This window comes from Sciurus vulgaris (assembly GCF_902686455.1).
Source record: "Sciurus vulgaris genome assembly, chromosome: 8".
Classification (NCBI taxonomy): domain Eukaryota; kingdom Metazoa; phylum Chordata; class Mammalia; order Rodentia; family Sciuridae; genus Sciurus; species Sciurus vulgaris.
The window spans coordinates 152,098,309-152,105,739 of NC_136468.1; the positions used below are offsets into that span (position 1 = coordinate 152,098,309).

The 7,431-nt window shown below is 56.9% G+C and overlaps 1 protein-coding gene across 1 annotated transcript; it reads left to right on the forward strand.

Moving 5' to 3' along the window:
- Window positions 1-1,604: 1,604 nt before the first annotated feature.
- FZD10 (frizzled class receptor 10) lies at window positions 1,605-7,164 on the forward strand. The gene is made up of 2 exons (XM_079150542.1): window positions 1,605-3,180; window positions 3,927-7,164. Exon 2 carries the CDS (start codon window positions 4,399-4,401, stop codon window positions 6,142-6,144), a length of 1,746 nt encoding a protein of 581 aa, XP_079006668.1. The 5' UTR covers window positions 1,605-3,180; window positions 3,927-4,398; the 3' UTR covers window positions 6,145-7,164.
- Window positions 7,165-7,431: the final 267 nt, after the last annotated feature.

Genomic DNA, 7,431 nt, shown 5'->3' on the forward strand with positions numbered 1-7,431 from the left:
GGAGAGAAGCTGCCCCCGTGAATGGTCCCTTCTGCACCAGAAGCAGTAGGGAGCCCGTGGACGCCAGCGAGCCAAGGCCGGGCCTTGAAAGAGGATTAAAGAAATGCTCTGATTTGCAATTCACACTAATGCACCCCATGGAACCTTTGGTAATATTTCAATCCACATTTCAAGGGAAGTGGCCTTAAAATAGCAGCCTAAATTGTTCTGCAGCAGCCTGGGCCGCTCTGCTCATCCATTTTACGGTGCGATGCGGGGTTTGTTTGTTTCTTGTCCCCCCCCCCCACTGCAACATCTTACCAGGAGCGTTTTTTAGGTGTGATTAAAACTTGTGCCTGTTGAATTCGCTGGGCCTGCAACCGCCTTTCTGGTGGTTTCCGCCAAGTCCCACTACCAGGCAGCAGAACCCCGCGCTCGGGGCGGGGGCGGGGGGGGGGGAGCAGCATTTGAACTTTCCACGCACGTTATCGATCTGATAAGTTTCTGGAGAAACTTAACATGTGGTCAGGGAAAATGCCCAGTGCCACCATGCCCCTGTGTGCCAGGCGATCGTTAGCACACACATTGCTGACCCCATTCTAAGGACATGCAGCAAAGGTACCTGCCTAAAGATGACAGGAGAAGACAACCCAATCGCCAGGCCAGAAAGTGCCAAGAAAGACCATTCTCCAGGGCTGCGGGGGTCGGGGGAAGCCCCGCTGGATGTTATTTCTTTTTCTAACCTCTGCTCATACCCCGCGAGTTTACTCCTGCAATTAGCGTGTACCATGCTAAGCTCAGGGTTTAATTCCTCTTTATTGCTGAATGTCCCAGTACTTTTTATCTTAAAGAGATTATTGGGGTTTTCTCTAATCCCATTTTAGAAAACCTCAAGCAGGGCTTATAATTTCCATTGACTATTACAGAGTGAGCAAAGATACAACTTTGATTGTCAGGAATACCCGTGTCCAAGTACTTTATACTTTTGACTCTGCCAGTTTAAACGGGTTGAATCTGGGCCTCTCTTTCAACGCTCCTCCTCCTCCAAAAAAACAGGTAGCTCCTGTTCAAGACACTGCCGGACTCTTGAAATAGTCTCTTGCAAAAGTCTCTCACTTTCCCTGGTGCACACTTGGGAAACTCAGAGGCACACAAGGCTCAGGGGTAGCTTTCTGCAATGTATATATATATATATATTTTTAGGGGATGGGAGCAAAAGATATTCCTTGCCCCTGCACATTATTTGAAATCATGTTTAATTATAAAGTTTCATTAAAAACCTTTGCTCAAATTTTTAGAGGCCTAATAAGATTTCCATTAATTTAAACATATCACTATTCCCACGACAGCCCCCATGCTTTCTTGTCCCTCTTTCATCCATGGTTAAATATGTAAATAAAATGTCTAAAGTCATTCTTCAAAGAAGACAAAAGAAAAAAGAGCTGAGGGGAAAGACAGCCATAAAATTCCTCCCAATTCTCCATAACAGTTACCAGAGGGGGGCCGGTAGCAGCCAGGGCTGAGCAGCAGGGGACCCGGCTGCTCCTCGGAGTCACACATCTCAAATCCCACACACAGGAAAAAAAAAATAAAATAAAATATCTTTTCAGCTGGAGCCATCAAAAGCCCTTTTCATTTATTAGTTACAGAGTTATCTCCCAGTTGCTGATTTCTCAGAGTCCCCATTTTTCGATAATAGTGTCTATTTTGTTGGTTTCCATCTCTGCTGGGCAGAACCAAGAGCTTCTACAGACATTTTTATAAAACAGAAGAGAAGAAAGGGATCCGAGCGGCTAAAATAATGGGTCTGAACATGGCGGAATAAAAATAGCACATAAAGGATCAATTAGGAGGCATCCTCACAAAGAGCCACTCCGGCTCCCAGGACTTGACTCTTCCCCTCCAACTGGAGCAGGAAGACCCTCTGCAAGGAAAATTCTAGAAAAGCCACGTGAGGTCCAATGAATCTTTTCTAACTTAAAAGGTTTTGAAACTAGCTCACTACTAAATAAAAAATCTGAGCCAACTCTCGTCTTAAAATGGCAGAGTGTTCTGAACACATGCGCTCTTCCTGGGGAACCCACACAGCGGGACGGGGCAGTTGCCAGGCACTGGCTTCTACCTCTGGGCCACTCGCCCTCCACCCCAGCTCCCCAAGCGCCTCCGTGACATCAGGGCACCGGGGCCAAGGGCTCGGCGGGCGATGGGGCATGAACACCTGCCTGCAATTCTGGAACCCTGAGCAAGCCACAGCTTCATAGGTCTGAGGAATGAATGAAAGCGCCCAAGTTTCCTGCATATGTACAAGTGCACGCCTTGTTTTAATTAGGAGCCTATCCTCTTGGAGGAAGTGCCCGGGTCCTGCCACTGCTGACAGGCTGGGCAGGCGGGAGGGGTGCCTGGCGGGCTTTGCGCCCTCCCCGGGCGCTTCCTGGAGGCAGCTGGCCGAATCGCGGCGACCCCCGCGGGGTCCGCCCACCCAGCTCCTCCCACGCTGCGGAAAGCTGCAGGATCAGCCCCGGGCACCGGTTCCCAGCCGAGACTGCGCACACCCCACACTACCCGAGTGAGCCTCGGGGGCGCGGGAGGGACAGAAGGCTGGGTGCGTCTCCACCGAGTCCTCCAACTACCCCTCTGCAGGTGGCGATGAACCAAATCCTGGTCGGGGCGGGGTGGGGGGTTTCCGGAAGCACTTCAAAGACTGGACCTCCAGGGCGTGTTAGGGGAGAGAGCCGGCCACCCCCTGGGGGATGTCTATCCAAGCTTTAGTGCAGGAGGAGGCGAAGCATCTGGTGTACTCTTGGGCACCCTGGGCTTGGGGTGGATGCTCATCGCGCACGCCCTATGCGCGGGGAACGGGGACGTTGTGTCCGGAGTGTCGTTAGCACAAACTGGCCCAAACCGAAGGACGGGGAGGCAAAAGCGGGAGGAGGGGACGCCGCCGCTCCTCTCTCTGGAAGAACCACCCTTGCGCGCCTCCGCCTTGGGCTCCGCGCGCCGGGTCCCGGCCGGAACCGGCTCCGTACAGCTCACCCGCCATCCTCTTGACGTCTCTCCGGGCCGGGCGAACCACTCGCCAAATAATATAAACACCGAGGAGCGAATGACTTCCTATAATAAATAAACTCAGCCGCCTTGAGAAACCGCCAGCCCTGCCCGGATCGAGGCCCTCGAGTCTGCCGCCCGGGCGGGCGGGTCACTGTGAGTCAAGTCCCACGGCCCTGGCTTCCCCTCCCTCCCCTCCGCCTTCTTCGAGGCGACCTCGGATGAGCGGCCCTAAAATCTGGATTCCCAGGTCCCCTCCCCCTCCCCTTCGCTCGCCTATTAGAAATTTCAAAGCAAACCCCTCCCCGGAGCCGAAGCCCCGCGCCCCAGGCTGGCAACCCCGGTCTCGTGAAGATGCGGGCAGGTTTACAAGCCTAGGGGCCGCTTTATGGCCTAAGCCATAAAACGCAAATCCCACCTCTCTCTGAAAGCTCCCTCCGCCTGGGACCCACCATAAAAGTAGGGGAGGATGCACCCCCGACCCCCTGCCGCGGACCACCCCCACCCCGGCTCCCGCCGGTCCCCGAACTTCCCGTAACCTCGGCGGTCCTTGGGGTGCCCGCGACAATCCCGAGGGCCCATTCCCCGCCCCCGGGGAAGGGGACGCAGGCAGAGAACGCGGCGGGAGGCAAAGTTGGGAGTCCGGCAGAGAGAGGGCGGAGAGCGGGCGGGACCTCCGGGCAGGGCTCCGCGCGCAGGGCTCCGCGCGCCGGGCCGGGTGCGCCGGGCGGGCGCGGCGGCTGGGGGCTCGGCCCCCGCGGGGCCCGGGCGGGCGGCGGGGCGGCGCGCGGAGGTGCCCGGGGCGCTCGGCTTTCTCATGCAAAGCAGCGGAGGGGCGGGGCGGCGGCCTGGGGGCGGGGCCTGTCACCGCTCGGCTTTTTTCCCCTTTGCCTTTTTGCCAGTCTTCTCATCCCGGGACACAAACCTCGCAACAGCTGCTGGCTGGGCCCGGCGAGGCCGGCGCAGGGAGGGAGGAGCTGCCGGGCCGCAGGGCGCCGCGAGCTGGCCCGGTCACCGTGCGCCCGCGCCGCCCGCCCTCTTCGGACGCGCGGGCCGGGCGCGCCAAGAAGAGGCCAAAGTTTGCCGCGGCAGTGAGTTGCAGCCCGCGCGGGGCGGCGTTCGGAGAGCTCCGGCTGCTTCTCTCGCTTCCCGGTATTGTTTGCAAACTTTGTTCCCCTCCCCCGCCGACCCGGCTCCGCGGAGGCCAGGCGCGGAGAGTACGGCCGGGGGCGCTGTGCGCAGCGCTCGGGCCAGGCTGGGCGGGCATGGGCGGGAGCCAGAGCAGGGGCGCTGAGCCCGGGCCAGCAGCCCGTGCCCCGGAGCGGCGACTCTGAGGGGCGCGGACTTTCCCGCGAGGGCACCTCGGACGCCACCATGCAGCGCCCGCGTCCCTGCTTGTGGTTGGTGCTGCAGGTGATGGGTTCGTGCGCCGCCATCAGCTCCATGGACATGGAGCGACCTGGCGACAGCAAGTGCCAGCCTATAGAGATCCCGATGTGCAAGGACATTGGCTACAACATGACCCGCATGCCCAACCTGATGGGCCACGAAAACCAGCGTGAGGCGGCCATCCAGCTGCACGAATTTGCGCCGCTGGTGGAGTACGGCTGCCATGGCCACCTCCGCTTCTTCCTGTGCTCGCTCTATGCGCCAATGTGCACCGAGCAGGTCTCCACGCCCATCCCCGCCTGCCGGGTCATGTGCGAGCAGGCCCGGCTCAAGTGCTCGCCCATCATGGAGCAGTTCAACTTCAAGTGGCCCGACTCCCTGGACTGCAGCAAACTCCCCAACAAGAACGACCCCAACTACCTGTGCATGGAGGCGCCCAACAACGGCTCCGAGGAGCCCAGCCGGGGCTCCGGCATGTTCCCGCCGCTCTTCAGGCCCCAGCGGCCCCACAGCGCGCAGGAGCACCAGCTGAGAGACGGGGGCTCCGGGCGCGCCGGCTGCGACAACCCCGGCAAGTTCCATCACGTGGAGAAGAGCGCCTCGTGCGCGCCGCTCTGCGCGCCGGGCGTGGACGTGTACTGGAGCCGCGCCGACAAGCGCTTCGCGGTGGTCTGGCTGGCAGTCTGGTCGGTGCTGTGCTTCTTTTCCAGCGCCTTCACGGTGCTCACGTTCCTCATCGACCCGGCCCGCTTCCGGTACCCCGAGCGCCCCATCATCTTCCTCTCCATGTGCTACTGCGTCTACTCGGTGGGCTACATCATCCGCCTCTTCGCGGGGGCAGAGAGCATCGCCTGCGACAGGGATAGCGGGCAGCTCTACGTGATTCAGGAGGGACTGGAGAGCACCGGCTGCACGCTGGTCTTCCTGGTGCTCTACTACTTCGGCATGGCCAGCTCACTGTGGTGGGTGGTCCTCACGCTCACCTGGTTCCTGGCAGCTGGCAAGAAGTGGGGCCACGAGGCCATTGAGGCCCACAGCAGCTACTTCCACCTGGCGGCCTGGGCCATCCCAGCGGTGAAAACCATCCTGATCCTGGTGATGCGCAGGGTGGCCGGGGACGAGCTCACCGGGGTGTGCTACGTGGGCAGCATGGACGTCAATGCCCTCACTGGCTTCGTGCTGGTCCCCCTGGCTTGCTACCTCATCATCGGCACATCCTTCATCCTCTCGGGCTTTGTGGCCCTGTTCCACATCCGGAGGGTGATGAAGACGGGCGGAGAGAACACCGACAAGCTGGAGAAGCTCATGGTGAGGATCGGCGTCTTCTCCGTGCTCTACACCGTGCCGGCCACCTGTGTGATCGCCTGCTACTTGTACGAGCGCCTCAACATGGATTACTGGAAGATGCTGGCCTCCCAGCACAAGTGCAGGATGAACAACCAGACCAAGGCGCTGGACTGCCTGATGGCCGCCTCCATTCCCGCCGTGGAGATCTTCATGGTGAAGGTCTCCATGCTGCTGGTGGTGGGCATCACCAGTGGAGTGTGGATCTGGACTTCCAAGACGCTACAGTCTTGGCAGCAGGTCTGCAGCCGCAGATTGAAGAGGAAGAGCCGCAGGAAACCGGCCAGCGTCATTGCCAGTGCTGGGATTTACAAAAAAGCTCAGCACCCCCAGAAACCTCATCTTGGGAAATACGAGATCCCGGCCCAGCCTCCTGCCTGTGTATAAAGGGCCCGGGGAGGACCCGGCGGGCGGGCGGGCAGGCAGGACCCAAACAGGGTGCAGTTTCTGGTTTTGGCTGGTTGGTTTTTTAAATAAAAGGGATTTTTTTTAAAAAAATGCAAATAAATGGAAAGTTTTTAACCCCGAAATTCAGGATACCAGGACACACTGAAAGTAAAAATGTACTTCAGGGGTTTTGTTTTGTTCTGTTTCTCAGTGAAGGGCGCTCCTCAGTTCAGTAGCCTCCGGTGTAACTAATTGGTGGTAAAGTCCTTGATTCAGCCCTCAGAAAACTTTTGTTCAGATCCTTCCACAAATGCGCATCTGTGTGCTGGAGCTGGCTTTGCGACCCACGTATAAAGGAGAGGCCAGACAACTTCTTTTTACAGATTAAAGAGGAGGCCCACCCCCAGTGAGGTTGTGTGTGGGACACAAGACCTGTGCAGAGGAAGGACCCTGACCAGTCTTTATACTCGGGTGGCTTTGGAGTCCCTTAAAATAGACTCCAGTCTCCAGCTTCATGGAAGGTCTTTTTCCAAGACAGAAACCTCCCCCAAACCTAACTTGTGGATCCAAAGATGTGCAATACAATTTTTTTTTCTCTTTCCATGAAAATAAAAAGAAAAACAAGTATTTTGCTGTACTTAAAGACAACAAAAGAAATCTCCTAACAAAGAACTAAGGGGCTGGGCCCTGGAAACCCTTTAGCATTACATTTTGTGGCTTTTTAATGGAAACCAAGCCAATGTTATACACGTTTGGACTAATTTGTGGAAAGGAGGGGGGAGGAGGAGGAGGATCATTCAAAAGTACCCAAAGGGCTTATTGACTCTTTCTATTGTTAAACAAATGATTCCCATGAATAGATCAAGCAGCATTAGGCAGCAAAGACAAAACTTTGTCTAGTGCTTTCTCTTTACCAAGCCAGGGAAGGGGGGTTCCTGCCGGTGTATATCTGTAATATATGAGATTTTTCATGCTCCACTATTTTATTAAAAATAAAAGACGTTCTTTAGTTTGCTGCTAGTAGTCCCTGTGCCTGGTGAGCTTTACCTTCTCTGTGGGGTGAGAACAGAAAACTTTCTCCCTCTACTTTTTTAGGCACGTTCTGAGTGTGCCCCGATAGCTGGAGATTCCTGGTTATCTCCAAGGTTGACAGAATTGCTCAGGCCGAGTTTCAGAAGCTTTTCATGCAGGTGGCTGAACATGGGTCTTCCATTGTGACACACGTCCTCAAGGACAGCCTTGCCTGCCAAGCTCCCGTGTGCCCATGAGCCTGGACTGGCCTCCCAC